Below are 18,779 nucleotides of genomic sequence, written 5' to 3'. Positions count from 1 at the left end.
GCAGATCCCAAAGCTGTTGAAGTCTGAACGATCTGAAGAGAAAGAGAGTGAGGAAGCCAAAGGATCCAACATGATAGGTATGAGTGAGAGAGAGAGGTCCAAGCGCATGAGGCAGATGGGCCAATAGGCTGTGCCCAAATGACATCGGCTTGTGCCCTGCAATATACATATGTCAGAAAACTTCACCTTTGCGTTCCTTACTTACCTTCCTATAAAACCAAGTGCCCATTAGATGTGCACATCTCAGTTCTAGTTGAAACTGAGATGTGAGTACTTGGAAACATGTATGTCAGCATTTACTGACCAAAACCGTAGCATACCTTTGTGTTCTAGGTACTATACACGTTAATATGAGTTCTAGTTGAAACTGAGATCATACCTTTGTGTTCTAGCTCCCTCTCCCATCGTTCGCTCGCCTGTTCTCGCAACAAAAGCAGCCTTACTGAAGCATCTGACCATCAACAATCCCCCTTCATCAGCTCATCTCTTCAGTTGGCGCCACCCAGGAGGTTTAAGGCCACTGACGAGAGGAGAGTTTCTCAAATGTTTGCAATCAGCTGGTGAGCACTTGGGGCTGGAGGGCCTGAAGGGCCACGGCATATGGATAGGTGGGACACTTGAGTACCTTCTGTGAGGAGTGCCTTTCGAAAGTGCCAAGGCCATGGGCCGCTGGAACAGTGACACTTTCGTCTTATACCTCAGGCAACATGCAGTAGTTCTGGCGCCCTACCTACAGGACAATCCCGTTCTCGAGCCATTCATGTGTTTGACACTACCTTAGCCTTTCTTGAACAATGTTTCGTAAGTCGTCACACTCTTCCTTTGGTGGTTGGGTCTCAAGCTCTCGCTAGATGCGTCATTATGCTCCTAATCTTTTCAGGGTATCTCAGCTTGTCCTTGCCACCTCCACTTACGTGTTTCGGTCGAAAGCCCGGTGGGCTTTGCCCAAACACTCTTTAGCGTAGTTTTCGTTTGCTTGCTCTTGTATGTCACGAAGTTATCGGGCATTCGCAATAACATTATGTTCGATCCTGGTTACACATCGCGAGGCAGGAACATAGATCGGAAAATCAGTCACGACTAGCCGCAATTAATCTTCACGAGCATCAACACCTTGCACTCAAAGACATTCTTGCTTGCGTCGGAGATTCGGAATGCACGTCCTGGCGGATCCTCAAGCTCTGGCGCGAAACGGGAGGCATACATTGCGTCAAGCGTTTGCAAGTATATGCGCGTGTTATTTGACCCTATGTATGTGGCTATTATTTATTTGTTTTGTTCTTTCTCAAAATGTCGCTACTGTCAACCTTTTTGCAAACAGCTGTAACGAACATCTCAAACAAGCAATCTAATGCGGATATCGTCGGTTCATCATCGGCTCCAGAACTTCAATGTATGTCATATTCACATTGACACTTAGGCTATGTCACAGCGCTCTTTTCACGTGCTCTTGTGCACAACATGTCAAATAACATTAATACTCGGGCTCGAAAGGCAGCAGGCTCGCTCAGTTTCTACACTGGAAGTCATTCCCATCAGCAATCACCTTACAGCAATTTTTGCAGGAACACGACGTGTACGGTATAATTCTCCAATCAGATCCGCAGAAAAATCTATAATCGTTCCCGTCATTGTAACCTTGCATGCCTGTGGAGCACTGCACCAAATCTGTGGATAACCGTAAGTACACTGTCTGCACGTAGACCGCAAAAGTGCCCACTGCTCACTGTTGCGGGTGCAGGGTCGGTTGATGGGTGATGTAGTATCGTCCGAATCAGCGATAGTGGGCGGGGAGCGAGCGAGGGCCGGCGCTCGCGCTATGCCAGCCATCGCTGCGGCAGATATGACAGTAGTGGTGAGTGAAGCGAATTTCATAGTCGAATCCTGATGGTGTTTTCTGAGTCGGGGTGGGTAGGTCGGCTTTTATACATAATCACTGTAAGGTGCAGCAAAACACTTTGTGCTTGCATCGTTGCATACTCGGAATGAAACAGATGCCACTCACGCCCCACAGCACAATTTCTTCTATCGCAGAAGTTCGTTTGGCACGGGTGTAGGTAGACTCGGTGGAATTTAATCAATAACGATGGCTTATTCACAATTTTCACATTTAATGTGGTAGATGCACGCATGCAATACTACTCAATAATCAATTGAATTGTGGGATCATTGTCAAACGGGAGTAGGACCTGGTAGGACATGCTTGACGAGATCTTGATCGGCTTGAGCAGTATCCACCGTCATGGATGATTTAACAAGAGAATGAAGTGGGGTTGCTAGAGGACGTAGAAGACGAAGAAGAAACTGCCTGGCTGTTGCTACCACTGTCCTAGTTGCTGCTGAGCCCGCGCGCCAAGATCGCATCGAAAATCGACAGTGACTATGACTATACCTTTGCCGTCTGCTACTAGGAACCTTCTGAACCCACTGAGAAAGATACCCCACGGCAGGTCCTATTTGCCACCCAGCGAGCATTCATCACGACGATGGGGTTTGATGTCGACTCCCATCGATTGGTTTGGATGTACATTGCAGACTAGCCCAAAGTATTGTTGAAGTCCGAGCGATCCGAAGAGAGAGAGATTGACGAAGCCGAAGGATCCGACCTGATAGGTACGGGCGGGAGAGAGAAGTCCGAGCGCATGAGCCAGACAGGCCAATAGGCTGCGCCCGGATGACGTCGGCTTGCCTGCAATATATATATGTCAGAAAACTTCTCCTTTGCGTTCCTTACTTACCTAGTATAAAACCAAGTGCTCATCAGACGCACACATCTCAGTTCTAGTTGAAACTGAGATGTGAGTACCTAAAAACATGTATGTCAGCGTTAGCTGACCAAAACCGTAGCGTACCTTTGTCTTCTAGCTCCTCTCTCGTCGTTCGCTCGTCTGTTATCGCAACAAGTATGAATCACATAAAAGTCTTGTTGGTGGGTATAGAGACCTCCTGCAGACCAGTAACATGGCACATGCCGACTTGATCGTCTCATCTGACTGGTGCCCTCGTATTCAACTTGGCTGCTGCCCACTACCTGCAAGAATAAGAACATAGATATTTCACATACATAATTTCGTTGCTGTTACAGACGGACTATAAGTACACGTTCTCCTCTCCTAATTGCATCCCCGAAACCACTTCAAGGCAACGACAGAACAGTCTGCATAAACTGATCATAATTAATCTGCACCCATCCATCATTATCCGTATCAAGACCCTGGAACGCCCCGCTCAATTGCTTGATAACCACACAAGCGCGAACGAAGCGATCGAACGTGATACCAGGAGTAGGCCCATAGGCACCAGCTACATTGGAAGCTTTGATGTCTTGAATTAGCATAGTTTTAGCAGAGTGAGTTGTGAGATGGCAGCTCAACGGAGGCACGACTCGACATTGGGAATGGATGACGTACCGTATTTGGCTTGGACGAGTTCGATTAGGGGTGGGCTGAGGTTGAACCCGAATTGACGGAGGGCTTCGCGGAGCTCGTTGCGGTCAATGGTGCCGGAGCGGTCTCTGTCGAAGTGGCGGAATACATTCTGCCAGTCCTATTGATAGTTTTTTGGTAAGCTGTGTAGGTGAAGCTGGGAACGTGTACACACCTTGATGTATTTCCAGAGTCCACAGAACTAATATCATTTAGATCGATAGGAAAATGAGATAAGATAGGGAAACAGTACTTCGTTGAACCCGATTGTTCCGCTCCGGTCGACGTCCTATCGCAGACCGATGAACAATCGACCAAACGGCACGGTAACAGAGAAGAAACTCACAAACATGCTCATCAAGAGCTTCACAGTGTCCAGATCAAACGCTACACCACCGCCATCAGTTCCTATCCCAACCAAAAACTCAAAAGCAAAAACTCACGAGTCCAATCCCCATTGACCAACGCTCTCTCTAATCACAAACGATTCCGAACAGATCACGATCAATAAAAACACCCATCTCACTCAGAAAGGGCGCACCGAGCTCAACAGCAGAGATTGCGCCAGATCGGTCCATATCAACAGCAGCGAACCACGACCATAGCCTTTCGAATCATAAGCGCATCAGTCAAGAACACATCGATGATGGAGGGGATGGAGATAGAGCGCTTGCAATTGAAGATGATATGGATGAAGGGCTATATTGATGATGAGAATGAGCGGCACTCACTGAGGATCAGCACCAGGCGGAGGACCTCCAGGAGCCACGCCTCGATTAAACCCCCCAGGCGCTCCATATCCACCATACTACAATAATATAGGGTAAACCAAGTACCCACTTGAAGTTAGCAACGATTCAGATTCATAGATAGCAAAAGTATCTACGCCTGCATTATATGACATGTCTTAATAAGTTCTGCGTGGGTGAGTGGGTGTGCGCTTCAAAGGGTTTGTTGGTGGCTGGTAGGGAGCGTTTTGTTCGTGGTGGAGAACAAGCGCTGTTTGCTGATCGATGGAGCCTTCTTATGAAAGGACCTGCTTGTGGCAGTGTAGCACAAGCAAGCGAATCGTACACAGCATCGACATTCATTGTAAGCGTTATCTTAGCGCCCTGTAGGGGCGCGATACGTACCCTCACGTACAAGTATCATATGATGATCATAAGTTACCTTGGTGAGTTTAACCTAGTCAGCTGAACCGTTTCAAATCGTTGATCGTCATCGATGCATAATAAAACTCCAAGTACAAAGCGAACAAAAAGAGAAGACGATGACATGCCCATAGTGTAGCTAAAAACAAACGAAACGAGAAAAGCAAACAGATAGCCCTACAAGAAGCATTGAGTTAAACGCTAGTGAACAAAAAGCGAGTGAGTATATGTCATTCACGAAGACGAGGGTGACTTACAAGATGAGACATGGCGAAAGAGTGAGTTCACAAATACGAAAAGACGAAAAACGAAGTAGGACTCGAGCGAGGAATCGAAATCGGAACAACATGCGACATACGAACAAAGAACATATGGACGTGAATGTGAGCTTGGCATGTTGTACTGAGCATGCAAAGTAGATCGGCTGGGCGCATATATGCACTGAGCAAGCCAAGTAGACGTGTTGGGTTGTTGAGGTAGTTGATTTGATGTGGTCTGGTTGGGGTGAATGAGTGATAAAGTGGTGTGATGTGGTGTGGTTGGTGGTCATATGCCATGATGTGGTGCAGTGTTAGCTTGCGGATATAGTGTATAGATGAGAGCGTGACGTCGGGAGTGCAGCGTCTATGCTAAACGTATTGTGCAACGTCCACCGGGTTCCCTGGATGTGATGCGTAGTTTAGGAATCCGCCATGCGTGGTTCGGGAAACTGCCATGCGTAGTTCGGGATCCTCCAATAGCCTCGAGCAGTGAGATCACCTGATAAGCCTCCCATAATCCAGCCTCGTCTCCCGCTTCTCCCCGCCCTCCTTCTTCGGAAACGCATTCCAGAACCTAAGCGTCTCATCCCCAGCACCTGTTACGATTGTTTCACCTAGGAACATAAATCAGCATCTCATCCCAGCACCATTGGACGTTACAACCCCAGCACCCCAGCATCTCATCTCCAGCACCACCCACTGGATGGAATCAAAGAGAAGCCGACTCACCATCAGGACTCATAGCGAGATACAACACCCGATGCGTATGCCCCGTCAAAGACGCCACCATATTCAGCGTCGGGTATTTCCAGATACATATTTGGTTTTGGGCTGTGGTGCTGCTAAAGCCGTGGGTGCTGACGAGTTCGTGGGAAGTTAAGGACCATATTAAGTTGCAGACCTATGCCGATCGAAGTTTAGTTTCAGGGCGGAGAGAATAGGAAAAGGTACGGAAAAAGGGGAATGGGATAGGGGAAGGAAAAACATACCTGACTCCCAGTGTCAAGCTCACTAAGCATCGTCCCATTAAACGTATTCCAAAATCGAATATGTTTATCTTGCGTCCCTCCTCCAGTCGCCAACACCCCACTCACATGTGGATCCCAGGCGAGTGCTTTGACTGCTGCTGTGTGCTCGTGGAATTTCCAGAGTGGCGCATCTCCGCTTCCGCTTCCTCCTGCGTCTTCCACACTCCCTGATCCTGACGTCGAACTTCCAGAAACAGAAGCGCGTTTCGAACCTCGTAGATCCCATATACACACTTTGTTGTCATTCCCCCCACTTGCCAACGGCCCGCCATCCCTAGCCCACTTCAACCCACACACTTCCTGTCTGTGCCCCGCACACCGCTTGAACGGACGGTGAGTGGGCTCTCGGACGTCTCGATGGTGCACCATACGATCTCGTGAGCCTGATGAAAGGATATGTGAATTCCAAGCGAGAGCACCGATACGTTGAGTGTGGGCGTTGTTGTATGAGCGTTGAACTTGGAGAGTATTAGCGTCGTAGATATGCATTCTACCCGAAAGAGTTCCAATAGCAAGCAACGTGCCCTATCAAAGTATCGAATCGAGAATAATTAATTAAAAGGCGAGATATACGGACCTTTTGGACCCATGAGACGGAGCTGACTGTATCATTTGAACCTGCTAAATCGCATAGCTTGGAAACAGCTGCATTATGTGCTGTCCATAAGTACACGCAGCTTCCTAGTCCAACGCCGAGTACATTCGTATTGCTCCAATCTACGAGATTAAGGTAAAAATCATCCGCAAGATCTGGTGCGTCGAGAACGCGATAGGGCGTTTTGCAGACGCTGCGGAGTTGTCTGCGGGGGGACTCGAGGAGTTGACGAGATTCTGCACGGACGGGGCTCATGGAATAGGCTTCGTCTGTTGGAGTGTCAAGTCTGCGGGTTGGTGTGCTGGGGTTTGCTGATGTGGCGGGTGATGTGTAATGGAATATGCGCTTTCGGGTGGGAGTACTTGGTGGGAGAGTTGTTGTTGCACTTGAGGAAGTTGTAGGTCGTTGGGGTGAGGTGGGTCGACGTGGGGAAGGGGGAGTTACTTCTGTGTGCAGGATGGATGTGAATATTGCGTTTGCTTGTTCTGCGGGTGTATCAGTTGGTAATCCTAAGTACAACAAAGGTGACTTACCCTTCAATGCATCTGATTCTGTTGGTATAATTCTAGATTTTGAAGGTGTTGAAGGACCGCTTTCATCCATTAAGTGATAGCTCGTTCGCATATCCCCAGCATCCCGAGATGGCACAAATCTGTCCCCGTACATGTCGCGCGTCGTAACAGGCGATTCTGGCGTCGCGTCCTTTGTTGTCGACGATGTGGCGGTATAGAAAATTGGGTTAACGCGTTGTCGGTTTCTTCGTGGACCGTCTTCTTCGTTGTCTTGATGTGTCGCGCGTAGTCGCTTGCCAAAGGGAGAGTTTTTGAGTCCGGACATTAAGCAATTGGCTTGATCTAGTCAACGTGATCGTCAACGAGCAGAATCCACGGCGAGCATCTACAAAGCAACAACCCCCAAAGCTGTAGTCAAAGCCCGAACACAAGGCACAATCAATTCAAGGTAAAATTACATAATCGATTCAACGTAGCGGAGTTTAAACGTGTCATTCCTCGAAATCTTTCTATGGATCACTTGCAGTAACAAATCATAACGTTATAATGGGCTCTGATAAAAGAGAAACTTCTTTCGCATCCATTTCGTCGCTTGTTTTGTAACAATCCCAGCCAACATGGTATGTCAGTCTTTTCTCATGACTCAGGATCTCACCAAGGAGGATATGGAATGAATCTGGCTCCCAAACTTCAAAGGTGCTGCATAGGTGGCTGCAGACATGATACCAATGTTTCTAACCATCATGTATGTATCTCACTTTGGAGTTCTTCAAGTTGAACTCACTAGCTATAGCACTTGCTCTGTGTCAATTCATACATTATAATAGGTCCATCATTTCAGTAATTGTGTACATCACCATGATTTCACACTCTCTAGTGGCAAAAAGGAATGTGTCACAATGATAATTTATCCTGAACTGCTGTCCTTTTTCAATGTGTCCTAATACCTCCAAGAATCCTCTCAACCAACATGTGGGTGTGTTAAGCTTGACTGGAGCTGATGGACTACATTAGCAGAATCTCTTAGATGAGTTCCTAATAGCCTGTACCATCAGCATCTCTCACACTAGTCACTGCTTAGCAAAATCAACACTTCTGGTCTTGGTTGAAAATGATCACATCTTCAATGGCAGCAATGGAGATGTCAGATAATGTCCTTTTCAGTAGCTGTAAACGGATGACACTATAAAGGCAGACTTGCTCATCTAAGGTTTATGAAGTTTGAAATTTGAACTGTTCTGTCCTTTGTGACCACCCAGCATGTAGGTTCTTTTGACTTGATCACTATTTGTGTGCTCACTTGTCTATCAGTATCACAGTCTGTCAGACAATGCTCCAGTTCATGTTTAGAACATTATGGATTTGTGCAACCATGGCATTGTACTGGGAATGTACAAGGTGAAAGCCCACCCCATCACATCACTATGCACCAATGCCACTACCAATACAGCCAGCTTGAAAGCAATTGTATGGAAATATACAGCATCATGCAAATGAGTGGAACATTGTCCATTGTGCATATGCCCACCATGACATAGAAAACTGCCAATTGCTTGACCATACAACTTTTTATACAGTTCTGCCTCCTAAACTACCACCACAGACATGCCACCAGCAAGTCAAGAAACTGCAATTCACTGAACTCAATCTTCTGGATATTGTCATATGGCTGGAACTTCAGGGTCTGCTACACACAATTAGATCAGTGGGACTGTGACAACTGAATCAGATATCACATATCACATATACAGGCAGTGCTGTAAAACAACTTCAATAATTGTGTTGATTAACTCTGCCTTTTTCTGAGAGTGTTTGGCCAACCCTGGTATCCACTGAGAGAAATCTGCTTCATATGTGTGGATGGCAGAGCTCAGAGCTTCCCTGACAGCAATTGCATTGGGAGATGCTATGTACTGCTGAAGAACAATGTGAAGAGGGCGAATGGACACCCGCCAGAGATAACATCACTGGTCCAAAAGATAGAAAGTGTTTTTGAAGATGATAACAACAGTTGATGATCAATAATCAGCAAATTCATTACAATGTGGTCTAAAATCTCATCAGAACCAAGCTGAATAGTTTTCTCCAATGTTGACAACCCAGAGGGCTAGTAAACCTTTCAGCTGAGAAGTGTGTGGACAAGCTGTGAGCATTAGGACATGCCAAAAGTTGTAATGTGGACCACATTTTCTCATCTTTGAGGTAGTAATCCTGATGAATGAGGATCAAAAGTCAGAAATAGTTGAGGATAATTATACTTGCATACTGGGATTATCAACACATCAGTGCTCAGACTTAAGAAAGGATCAAAAGACTCACACACTGTCAAGGGATCAGTGATGGGTTTGGTGAGCTAGGCTTGAGTGGGACAGAGCATCAACACACTCACATGCTGTGAAGGGATCAGAGGCAGGTTCAGTCAGTGACTCTTGAGCATGACATAGCATCAATATACTCACATGCTATCAAGGGATCAGCAACATATTTGGTCAGTGAGGTTCCAGCTCCACAGAGCATCAACACACCCACATGCTGTCAAGGATCAGCAATAGGTTCAGTCAGTGAGGCTCAAACTTGATAGAGAATCAACACACTCACAACCTGCAAGGGATCAGGGTTTGGTCAGTTAGGCTTGAACTCAACTGAGTATCAACACACTCACATCCTGTCAATGGATCAGCGATGGGTTTGGTCAGTGAGGCTCAAGCTTGACACAGCATCAGCACACTCACAACCTGTCAAGGGATTAGCAATGGTGAAGGAATCAACTACTAAGCTATGGCTCTACAAGGGATACCAAGTCAGAGTATATATGTGGTCATCTCAGCTCTGCCTAGGCTACTATACTTTGCAAAGGCAAGTGTGTTCGACCCAAGGGAAAGTGAGTGCAACACATCCACAGGTTGTGCAAAGCATGGGAAAGTCATGCATGTGAAGGTGAAGGCATGCGTAGTGAGTAGTAGGGTGCATGAAGCATGGGAAAGTCACGTGCTAATAGGCAAAAGTGTGCAAAGGGCTAGGAATGTGATAAAGACTAAGGGTGGATGATGGCTGATACTGATGGGCACAGAAATGATAAATGCGATGGCAATAGGATGTGATTGCCAATAGCTACTGACTATGGCTCAAAATGTGTGAACTACACTGAGGGATACTAAGGGATGCTAACTAGGAAATGAGTGGCAACTAACTAAGTCATAAAAATGTGAATGCCAATATGCAAAAGCCAACTAAGCATGTTCCCATGAAGTGGAGCCAACATGAGTAAGGTGTGGGAATGAAGAAGGTATGTAAGGATATATGTAAGTAAGGGTCTATGATGGGATATGGTGTCATAATGAAGATAAAGTGCAAAAACATGCCAGTAGGACTTGCTGGACAATGGATGGATGCTTCTGGATGATGGGCGATGAAGCACAGGAAAGCATGTGGGATGTGTGCAGGAAGATCGCACTTGTATAGGCTGAGTGAGGAAATGATATAGGGAATGATACCATGAGCTTGTGCTGTGAACTGTATGCAGATACATCGTAATATAGGACTCTATGGGCATACAGAGGTGTGAGTCTCTACAGCACTTTGATGTCTGCAGTATGAGGGCTGCATTTAGCAGGGAGCAAGGGACCATTGTAATTGATGATGAATTCTTTGAGGGCTGATGAGATGGGAATCAGTGGGTAGATGCCCCTGGAGGGGTCATCTGCAGGGTTGTGGGCACTGGGGATATAGTGAGTGAGGAAGATACAGTTTGAGACTGCAGTAAGCTTGTGGATCCACTTGAAGATGTTGCTGGTGGCCTTGTTTCAGCTTTGACCTTTCCACTAGCCTTCAATGACATCATAGTTGTCACTGAATACTTTGATGCAGCTGCCATCTGTGCTCTGAGTAAGGAGTGTGATGATGAGGAGTTCCAATTCAACCACTTCTGCCCAGCCAATATCATGGTCGTCAGCTTTCCAACCTAGGAGGAGATGCCAGGCCCACCACCAGCTGTTGATCCATCACATATTGCAGTAATCTATCTCCATATTATATGAGTGAACAGACGTGCATAATATCCTGTATGATATGGGCCAGTGGACCATGGGGCAAAGGTAAAAATATCCCTGACTATGATGGATGGGCTGGGAGGGATATTATTCCCAATGGAGGTGGGTGGGCCCATGTGGGGAATATGTAGAGTAGATGAGTGGGCCAATGGACATAAATATTCTATAGATGGATGGGCTGAGGTAGTTGGATATTATGTAGATGGGTGTACCAATGTAGATGTGTATCAGATAGACAGGTATGCCAAGGGTACTTGTTATCACATACATGGGTGGGCCCAGATGTATATTATATTAGATGGGTGGGCTGAGGGTGGTATATAATATAGTAGACATGACAGAGCTTAGGTAGTTGTATATCATCCAAATCAAAGGAGGTAATAATTCAAAGTTGGAGCATGGGAGAGTTCCAGAGGAGTACAGGAAATACTCAGAGGAGTTCCCACTGCACAGGAAGTGGAGAGACCCCAAGGTAATATCTCTACAGGAAACAGGATGGAAGGATAGGAGGACAGGAGGACAGGAGGACAGGAGGACAGGAGGACAGGAGGACTGAACATCTGGAGGACAAGATGTCTGGAGGTCCAGAAGGAATAGGGGCTACATTGGACTTTGTCCAATGTAGAAACAAACAGAGGTAGACTACCCTAAGGTAGAATTGGAGAGACAGGAATTGGACCTAAGTCCAGAAAGAGGGTAAGTGTTAAGAACTGGTTGCTCAAGGGAGAGAGAGACTGACTCAGAGGGGCTTGGCCTCAGCTCATATGCTGTGCCCCTTACCCAAGTATGTGCCCTTCATTTCATATGAGGTCCAATGATGGTCCAATGAAGTCTGGAGGACTTCCAGAGGCTGGCTACTCTGGTGGAGTGCTAGAGGACTTCCAGAGGAGCATGGGAAACATCCGGAGGAACACAGGAAGTGCTCAGGAGAGTTCCCACTGCAAGGTAATACTTCTATAGGAAACAGGATGAAAAGACAGGAGGATGGAGGACAGAAGGACAGGAGGATAGGATGTCTGAAGGTATGGAAGGAACAGGGGCTACATCGGACAAAGTCTGATGTAGAAATAAACAGAGGTAGACTACCTTAAGGTAGAGTCAGAGGGACAGGGATTGGACCTAAGTCCGGAAAGAGGGTAAGTGCCGGAAAGGTGGAGCTCTGGCCTAGGGAATCAATCCCTAGGCCTGATGGATAGGACAGACTTAGGTGGACCAAAGTCTGAGAGAGGATTGGGCAAGTAGAACAGGATCTAAGATGATATTCAAACTAAGGAAACTACAGGAGTATCTACAGGGGTTATATACTGGAGAATATCTGAGGGGATCAGTAAGCAAAGGAGCAGGGCTATGTATGAGCATGTGGAAACACATTAGTAAGTAAGATGGAACATAACTAAATGAACTCAGAGATGAAGACTTGTACAAGGATCAATAAGCAAGATGGAACAGGAGATAACCAAAAGCCAGAAAGGCAGAGATGCCTAAATGGGGATAGGCGCAGGATATTGGACAGAGGGTGGGAATAGGTCTGGAGTTAATATCCAGAGGTCCAGAGATCTGGGGATCTGGAAGACAGGGTGGATATAGTCCAGAATCTGAGACAAGGTGAAGTCCAGATGTCTTGCTGGATGGAGTGTGCATAGGGTGGATGGGATAGGGTGGTATGGATCAGGCCAGCAGTGAGGATTTGGAGGTCCGGAGCTCAGGGGTAAATCCAGAGCATAGTCAATCCTGCTGAGGTGTGGAGCACACAGTGAAAGGGGATCTGGCAATGAGTTGGATATGAGATCTGAATGTAGGCTTGGAAGGTGTGGGAATATTATGGAATGTGGGTCCAGATTGTGGGATATGACAGTAAGTGCCGGAAAGGCAAGGCTCCAGCCTAGGGAATCCATCCCTAGGCCTTATGGAAAAGGACAAACTCAGATGGACTGAAGTCCAGAAGAAGATTGGGCAAGTCTAAGGTGATATTCAGACTGAGGACTCTACAAGAGTTGTACAGGGGTTATATACTAGAGGATATCCAAGAGGATCAGTAAGCAATGGAGTAAGGCTATGTATGAGCATGCAGAAACATATTAGTAAGTAAGATGGAACATAAGTAAATGAACTCAGAGATGAAACTAGTACAAGGATCAATCAGCAAGACAGAAACAGAGATAACCAAGAACCGGAAAGGCAGAGATGCCTAAATGGGGATAGGCACAGGATCTTGGACAGAGGGTGGGAATAGGCCTGGAGATCTGGAAGGCAAGGTGGAAACAGGACTGAGATATGTGAGGTGGTGGATGTAGTCTGGAATCTGAGAGGAGGTAAAGTCCAGATGTCTTGCTGGATGGAATGTGCATATGGTGGACAGGATAGGGGTGTACAGATCAGGCTAGTAGTGAAGATCCAGAGGTCTGGAGCTCAGGGGTAAATCCATAGCAGAGCTAATCCTGCTGAGGTGTGGAGCACACAGTGAAAGGGGATCTGGGCATGAGTTGGATGTGGGATCCAGAAATAGGCCCAGAAGGCGTGGGAATATTATAGGATCTAGGTCTGGCATACAGGATATGACAGTATGCAACATGTGAATTTTTCACTACACAAATCACCAAGTATCAAGTGATGAGACTCAAAACCCAAAACTCAAGAACCAAAAACCAAAAACCAAATCTTGAAAAAATGTATATAACATGAAATTTTTTTATTTCATTACACAATTCACTGAGTGTCAAGTGCTGAAACCTGAAGCCCAAAACTTGAGACTTGAAACCCAAAACTCAAAAACTGAACACCACAAACCAAATCTCAAGACTCAAAAACTGAATCTCAAAAAAATGTATATAACATGAAATTTTTTATTTCATTACACAATTCACCAAGTGTCAAGTGCCAAAACCTGAAACCTGGACATATGTTTTGTAGTACCAGAGACCACCAAAACCTGAAACCCAGTACTACTGACTTCTGAGTGTTGGGACTCAGGACTTGGTAGTCAATATAGGCAAATGATAATGAAAAAATGAAAGTTGTAGTCCAAGTCAAGGTGAGTGTCTTGGTAGTCTGTCCTTGTCAATTGGGTATCATTTGACCAAGATATGAGCTAAAGAAATCTGAAACATCAGTGATAATGAAAAAAAAAATGAAAATCATTATTATGCTTCACTTCCTTAATGAGAGTTTTAGTCCAAGTCTATGTGAGTGTATTGGTGGTCCTACTGAGTGTTGGTACTCAAGACTTGGGAATCAGTACTTGGTACCCAGGAATCAGTAGTTCCATACCTCTAGATGTCCTGTCCTTTGTATCTCTGGATGTCCTGTCCTCCATACCTCTGGACAACCTGTCCTCCTGTCCCCCATACTTCCAGACCTCCAGACATCCTGTCCTCCTGTCCTCCAGACCTCCTACCTTTCCATCCTGTTTCCTGTAGAGATATTACCTTGGGGTCTCTCCACTTCCTGTGCAGTGGGAACTCCTCCAAGTATTTCCTGTACTCCTCCAGAACTCTCCCATGCTCCTCTGGATGTTTCCCATGCTCCTCCAGAAGTTCTCCCACACTCCACCAGAGTAGCCAGCCTCCGGAAGTCCTTCAGACTTCATCAAACCATCATCAGACTTCATCTGAAATGAAGGGCACATACTTGGGTAAGGGGCACAGCATATGAGCTGAGGCCAAGCCCCTCTGAGTCAGTCTCTCTCTCCCTTGAGCATGGTTCTTAACACATTGCCTTTTTCTTCAGCATAGTGGTATATAGTAGTAGGGAGAGGATACCACTGTGTTTTGAACAGGTATGAATGCTCATCTTAGAAGAGTGAGTCTGAGTTCAAGTTGCTGGTATGTTGGGTATTCATTATCTCTTGATTATTGATTATCACACTGATGTCACACTGAGCCTGGGCTTACAAATCAAAATTCTCAAGTTTAGTTCAGGTTAATTTGGCCAAATGTGCATATCCAAACAGACTCAAATTTAGTAATGCATTTCTTTGATTATTTCCCTTTATTTCAAGGTCTGAAGGGTTTGCTACAGTGGTTGAAGAATATTTACCAATGTTTTCTGCCAGCCACTGTGGAGAGAGAACAAGGGATACGGTTTGGGCTACATATGGAAAGTTCAATGTGCACGTGATTTTATTATTTTATTTTCTCGCACTGATGCAGCCCTCTTCTCTTGACACTGCGGTTGGGAAGGAACCTGACATCGACTCAAAAGTTAGCCAACCATTAATTACGTAGGCCAAAACCCATCATAAGCGCTTGTATTATCTTGGCCGGAAACTTCCATAGACATTCAAACTCCGACTGAACAAGGCAGTTGTCCCGCTGAGTCCGTTGCGCGGTTAACGCCAGCCGGCGCGACCAGAGGATGAATGTAAGCTTCGTCAAGCCATCCATACACACGTAACTAACAGTATGCAGAATCTCCTCAGGACACTCACCGAGAGCCAGGTTAGGCCCTCGCCTGACCTTAGGCTACTTCTGAGTGCTGTCAAGGACGCACGCGTGAGTCTTGTTGTTCCGTGCTGTGCCTAAAGCAGAAATAATGCATTAAATCATTCTAGCGCCAAAGCTTCGATGCCAAGGTATCAGAACCATTCTATGACTCCCTTGAGGGACTGCTTCATGATCTGCGTACAGTGACCATGGTGTGTGCATGCGGATCAACGCTATCTTACCCCGCTGACATCATACACAGGATAATCACGACGCGGAGGCGTTCCTTAAGCCAGTTGCAAAATCCGATGTTCCCGACTACTACGATGGTGCGCGCACATATCCCGTCTCAACATATCTTGTCTCATACCATCTAGTGATCGTAAACCCCATGGACCTTCAAACCATGCTCAAGAAGGTCAAATCAAAGCAATACAAGTCCAAGCGCGAGTTTGCAGATGATCTAGATCTGATATGGTCAAACTGTTTCACCTACAATGCGACTGAGGTATGTATCACCGTCGTGAAAACGCGTGGTGAGGCCCACTGTGCCGCGCAGGACCACCCTCTCCGCCAGTGCGCAATGCGCCTCAAGAAAAAAGCCGATAGACTACTGAAGAACATCACTGACCGCAAGGAACGAATCGACCCTCCCTTACCTGCTGCTTTATCCCAGCCTTCGCATTCCGCTTCTCCCGTCCCAATGAGACCTAACGCGACGGCACGGCCCAAGATTAATGGCACGGCATATGCTCACAGACGATCTCCGTCATTGACCGCAACACAAACTACCATCACCCCAAAGCAGCGCATGGATCTCCCCTTTGCCGATTCTCCTGCGCTTGAGCGTACGCCACACGGTATGGCCGCGTTCCATGTACTCGAGTCAGAAGCTGGTCCATCAAGCATCCCGAATGGATACAGCTCATCTGCTTCTACAAATGATTATGATAGCGAAGCAGACGAAGTGTTAATGTCAATAGATAACGACTCGGGGGAGAAACGCAAGCTGTGAGCCTCGCCTTTTTGTTCCTTTACCAATGCATCTTCCGTACATTGATCGGCAAATACTGATTGCGGTACCTCTTCGCTTATTCGATGCAGAAACGGTTCATCTTACCGTCCTCGTAAACGCGTACGTCTAAGCCCTGCTCCCTTTGCGCCTATTCCCACGGCAGACGACCCGAATTCGACTTGGTGGTCCTCTGTTCAGTCCGACTTATTCCTCGCCAATGGACTTCCAGCCCTTCCCCAGCCTTTTGCTGCATCGACCCTCTATCCGCAATCCCAGCCCATACACTCATCACAATTTGCAAGGCCCCGCAAGCGACGGAAACTCCGCCCTCAGTCCCTAGCAAAATACAGGGACAGAGATACTCCCGCACCCAACACCCTCCTCAGTATCATGAACACGAACATTAAAACTCTTAAACGGGTCCGACGTACGCATGCTAAGTTTGCCGCGCTCAACCTAAACACAGAAGAGGGTGGTATGGGTGATGAGCCGCCAGATCTGGGGGAAGAAGGCATGGTTGATGAGGTGATAGATGAGCGGCCGTGGCGAGCGAGATATGCTGGCCTTAGACAAGTGAAGGGACCGGTGGAACTAGAAGTTGGTGAGAAGAACGCGGACGAATGTCTGAAATGGATGAATCGGAAGGTGCTAGAGCATGAAGGATTTCAAGGTGCGTTCCATGCTCTTCTTTCATCATCATTTTGTTTGGTGTGATAGGCAGCTAGAGGCTAGCGTACTTACTTTCACTATATGTCCAGGGACGTCAAGCGCTGCACTGGATGTGATGGCGGGGGTGACGTCTGAGTATTTCCTCAATGTTGGTCGAACGCTACGATTCATGTGCGACAAGTATGCGAAGAGCATGACGCCAGAGGTACGTCTCACCTTTTCTCTCCCATTGTTAACCTGGAACTCACTGGTAGTGTTATAGGAAATCATCCTGCATACACTCTTCGAGAGTGGAGTGACGAGGATTCAAGATCTTGAGCGGTACATCAAGGACGACGTCGTCCGGCACGGTTCGCGCCTTATTGACCTCGAGAAGAAGCTTGTTGGAGCGTATCGCGAAGCTGTCAGTCTTTCCTTCCTTTTACTCATTAGTCAACATCCCTTGTACTCACCATATGCACAGACACAGGTAGAAGTTCTTGACGACGATGCGCTTTTCGCTGGCGAGGATGACGAAGAGGACGAGAGTGCGTTTGTTATGGGTGGGTTTTCTGACTCACTTGGTGATGACTTTCTCGGGTTACGGGAGCTTGGCATTGCTGCGGAATTGGGGCTATCGAGTCTCACTATCCCAAAGAAGTTACTCAAAGGGAAATCACGGGGAGCGGCAGGGGCTGCCATCGAGTACGTCTTATCCATCCAGTCTCACGATTTCTCGTCTAATTTTATTCCGCTCTCAGGGCAAAACCCAAAGAACCGCCACCGCCATATCCACCACCGCCTTCGCTACTTCCTATCACGAGCAAGAATGTGGGCGATCAGATCGGGCTATTGCGTCCCTACTTTCATATGCGGCTTGCAGCACTCGCACCTCCCGGCACCTTCCAAGGTCTCCCTTATCTCCCACCTGGCCCTCAATTTGGCTTACTTCCTCACCCTGGTGCTATACCATTACCTTTTGGACCAAGTTCGTCAGGCGAGTTCACACGCGTCATCACGATTGCAGACGATGCACCCGCACCTGCGCAGGCGAAGCTTGGACCTTTGGGTCAGGTACTCAAGACAGGTGCTGCTGCAGGGACTGTCAAGAAGAAGAACAAAGCGAAGGAGCCGGTGCTAATGTCAATGCCCGATATGTCGGATGCCGTTCCAGTGGAACCGATGCGCGCATTCAGTGGGCTTGGGGTGGAGGGAAGAGATGTTGGTGGCGCTGGAGCTGGAGCTGGCGGTGGTAGCACTAATGGATTAGGTGGGGGGACCAATGGAGCAGGGGGTGGGGGGACCTTGGGTATAGCGGGAGGAAGCAAGAAGAAACCGGGTCCGCAAGCGCAAGGGCAGGGAAGGGCGATGGAGCTTCCGCCTGTCATTACTGCGAGCGCGTGAGACGTGCGGGTCTTGCTATTACATACATACTTACACTTTATATTCGCATGGTCATTGCTGTCCGTACTATGCATTTGTGGATCATACACTATACCTGTAGCATTATTCTATGTATTGCACTGGACGTTGGATTCGTACGTGGGTCGTGTGGTCTTGGAACGCTGAAGAATCCTTTTAGTTGGAGGTTGAACATCAGATCTCAAATTGCAAGAGGTGTGCACTGGACATAACACATACGCCTATGTCACATTTCCGGGACTAAACTTAAATC

General features: G+C 47.0%; 5 protein-coding genes across 5 annotated transcripts; 2 read left to right on the top strand and 3 right to left on the bottom strand.

Annotated features, from left to right (window-relative positions):
• Positions 1-1,429: 1,429 nt before the first annotated feature.
• On the bottom strand, positions 1,430-2,040 carry BJ212DRAFT_129609 (uncharacterized protein). The gene is made up of 2 exons (XM_041332396.1): positions 1,728-2,040; positions 1,430-1,668 (listed from the first exon to the last, which is right to left on the bottom strand). Exons 1-2 carry the CDS (start codon positions 1,873-1,875, stop codon positions 1,508-1,510), a joined length of 309 nt encoding a protein of 102 aa, XP_041194248.1. The 5' UTR covers positions 1,876-2,040; the 3' UTR covers positions 1,430-1,507.
• A 1,094-nt stretch (positions 2,041-3,134) lies between these two features.
• BJ212DRAFT_1349373 (uncharacterized protein) lies at positions 3,135-4,031 on the bottom strand (the record flags this gene model as incomplete). Its single annotated transcript, XM_041335460.1, has 7 exons — positions 3,967-4,031; positions 3,869-3,898; positions 3,772-3,812; positions 3,679-3,714; positions 3,601-3,627; positions 3,411-3,546; positions 3,135-3,324 (listed from the first exon to the last, which is right to left on the bottom strand). Exons 1-7 carry the CDS (start codon positions 4,001-4,003, stop codon positions 3,137-3,139), a joined length of 495 nt encoding a protein of 164 aa, XP_041194247.1. The 5' UTR covers positions 4,004-4,031.
• Positions 4,032-5,335: 1,304 nt separating this feature from the next.
• On the bottom strand, positions 5,336-7,405 carry BJ212DRAFT_129439 (WD40-repeat-containing domain protein). Its single transcript, XM_041332201.1, has 4 exons — positions 6,993-7,405; positions 6,442-6,944; positions 5,826-6,389; positions 5,336-5,737 (listed from the first exon to the last, which is right to left on the bottom strand). Exons 1-4 carry the CDS (start codon positions 7,294-7,296, stop codon positions 5,546-5,548), a joined length of 1,563 nt encoding a protein of 520 aa, XP_041194246.1. The 5' UTR covers positions 7,297-7,405; the 3' UTR covers positions 5,336-5,545.
• Positions 7,406-7,500: 95 nt separating this feature from the next.
• BJ212DRAFT_1349362 (uncharacterized protein) lies at positions 7,501-7,942 on the top strand. Its single transcript, XM_041335459.1, has 2 exons — positions 7,501-7,716; positions 7,765-7,942. Exons 1-2 carry the CDS (start codon positions 7,594-7,596, stop codon positions 7,813-7,815), a joined length of 174 nt encoding a protein of 57 aa, XP_041194245.1. The 5' UTR covers positions 7,501-7,593; the 3' UTR covers positions 7,816-7,942.
• A 7,404-nt stretch (positions 7,943-15,346) lies between these two features.
• On the top strand, positions 15,347-18,693 carry BJ212DRAFT_1576604 (uncharacterized protein). Its single transcript, XM_041342165.1, has 9 exons — positions 15,347-15,379; positions 15,427-15,510; positions 15,570-15,653; positions 15,704-15,770; positions 15,819-16,452; positions 16,546-17,126; positions 17,215-17,330; positions 17,388-17,809; positions 17,866-18,693. The coding sequence occupies exons 1-9, from the start codon at positions 15,374-15,376 to the stop codon at positions 18,506-18,508; spliced, it is 2,637 nt and encodes an 878-aa protein (XP_041194244.1). The 5' UTR covers positions 15,347-15,373; the 3' UTR covers positions 18,509-18,693.
• Positions 18,694-18,779: the final 86 nt, after the last annotated feature.

Source organism: Suillus subaureus, assembly GCF_016647635.1.
Source record: "Suillus subaureus strain MN1 chromosome Unknown BJ212scaffold_12, whole genome shotgun sequence".
Lineage (NCBI taxonomy): Eukaryota > Fungi > Basidiomycota > Agaricomycetes > Boletales > Suillaceae > Suillus > Suillus subaureus.
This window is presented reverse-complemented; position numbering and strand designations above follow the sequence as displayed.

What these genes read in the sequence shown, in the direction of transcription:
- BJ212DRAFT_1349362 (XM_041335459.1), top strand. Translation starts at nt 7,594, where the DNA reads ATGTCAGTCTTTTCTCATGACTCAGGATCTCACCAAGGAGGATATGGA. An exon ending in CCAATGTTTCTAACCATCAT is followed by an intron (nt 7,717 to 7,764) that starts GTATGTATCTCA and finishes CACTAGCTATAG; the next exon opens with CACTTGCTCTGTGTCAATTC.
- BJ212DRAFT_1576604 (XM_041342165.1), top strand. An exon ending in GTGCTGTCAAGGACGCACGC is followed by an intron (nt 15,511 to 15,569) that starts GTGAGTCTTGTT and finishes AAATCATTCTAG; the next exon opens with CGCCAAAGCTTCGATGCCAA. An exon ending in TGTTCCCGACTACTACGATG is followed by an intron (nt 15,771 to 15,818) that starts GTGCGCGCACAT and finishes CATACCATCTAG; the next exon opens with TGATCGTAAACCCCATGGAC.
- BJ212DRAFT_129439 (XM_041332201.1), bottom strand. Translation starts at nt 7,296, where the DNA reads ATGTCCGGACTCAAAAACTCTCCCTTTGGCAAGCGACTACGCGCGACA. An exon ending in CCGTCTCATGGGTCCAAAAG is followed by an intron (nt 6,390 to 6,441) that starts GTCCGTATATCT and finishes ATACTTTGATAG; the next exon opens with GGCACGTTGCTTGCTATTGG. An exon ending in AGCTTGACACTGGGAGTCAG is followed by an intron (nt 5,738 to 5,825) that starts GTATGTTTTTCC and finishes CGATCGGCATAG; the next exon opens with GTCTGCAACTTAATATGGTC.
- BJ212DRAFT_129609 (XM_041332396.1), bottom strand. Translation starts at nt 1,875, where the DNA reads ATGAAATTCGCTTCACTCACCACTACTGTCATATCTGCCGCAGCGATG. An exon ending in CCGACCCTGCACCCGCAACA is followed by an intron (nt 1,669 to 1,727) that starts GTGAGCAGTGGG and finishes GGTTATCCACAG; the next exon opens with ATTTGGTGCAGTGCTCCACA.